Source organism: Gavialis gangeticus, unplaced genomic scaffold (genome assembly GCF_001723915.1).
Source record: "Gavialis gangeticus isolate Ggan-Ray unplaced genomic scaffold, GavGan_comp1, whole genome shotgun sequence".
In the NCBI taxonomy this organism is placed as follows: domain Eukaryota; kingdom Metazoa; phylum Chordata; order Crocodylia; family Gavialidae; genus Gavialis; species Gavialis gangeticus.
Window position 1 is genome coordinate 72,074,984 of NW_017729034.1, and position 1,035 is coordinate 72,076,018.

The 1,035-nt window shown below is 63.6% G+C and overlaps 1 protein-coding gene across 1 annotated transcript in view; it reads left to right on the plus strand.

The window, feature by feature from the left end:
* The first annotated feature begins 247 nt into the window (after positions 1–247).
* EZR (ezrin) overlaps positions 248–1,035 on the plus strand; it is a 62,209-nt gene continuing 61,421 nt past the window's right edge. Inside the window, exon 1 of the mRNA XM_019527169.1 lies at positions 248–471. Coding sequence (XP_019382714.1) covers positions 460–471 — 12 coding nt within the window. The 5' untranslated portion in view covers positions 248–459. The remainder of the gene's footprint in view (positions 472–1,035) is intronic.

The following is a 1,035-nucleotide window of genomic DNA, read 5'->3' on the forward strand; positions in this document are numbered from 1 at the left end:
ACAACCGCATTACCTCCACACCCCACACAACCACACTCCTGACATGCACAGCCACACTCCCTCCACACGTGCACAACACACAACCACACTCCCTACACGCACAACACACACCCAACACACCACGCCCCCACACACGCAGAACTGGCCGGGCCGGGCCCGCAGTCCCGCCCCAGTCCCGCCCGCACCTGCGCGGGCCGCCCTGGAGGCCAGGGCGTGTCGGGCTGCCCGGCTGCGGCGCCTGGGGTGAGGTGGGGCGGCAGGAAAGGCCGGGCCCGGGCATGAATCACCCTCGCGCTGCGCTTCCCTCCCCCCGGCCCTGCCCTTAAGAGCCCGGCCGGGGCCTCCGCCCGCGAGTACTTGTCGGGGCAGCCAGTAGCTGCGAGCGCCTCCTCGCCCCGCTCTGCACCGCGCCCAGCAACCAGCTGCCGCCGCCCCCCCCGGCCCCGGCTAGCAGCCACCATGCCCAAGCCGGTGAGTGCCCCCTTTGTGTCCTAGCCCCCGGCCTGCTTCTGCCTGCTGGGCAGAGCTGTGGGAGTGGAGACCTCCGCGTTTGGAGGTTTTTGGATACACCCTCCGCTAAGCCTGTGTCGTCCTCCAGCTCGAAAGTTAGCGCTGGGAAATGTGCTCTTTCTTTTGGCGCGCGCTTCTTTTCTTTTTCCACGTCGAGATGCGTGCGGGTTGTACCGCGATGCGTGAGCCCCCTCCCGGGCTTTCGGCTAAGTCTTTTTTATAGGAATAGTTCTAAATGATACTTGCTCTGCACTAAGCCGGTCTGGTAAGCAAGGGATAAGCCCTGGGAGAGAAGGAGTTGCGTGTTCCTGACGGGTAAGTAAAATGGCACTTGCCTGGTTCAGCTCTTGGGGCTAGAGTCTGTGCCTGGGCTGCCAAACCTCCGGGTTGGCTCTTCAAGACTGTCACAAAGCAGTAGGCGCTCCCAGGAGCATCCCTCGTGGTGGGGTGGGGGGGGGAAGAGAAGTTATAAACTGGGGACAGAAACGTGACTGAGGCTCCATCTAAGTTACTTGGGGGGGGGGG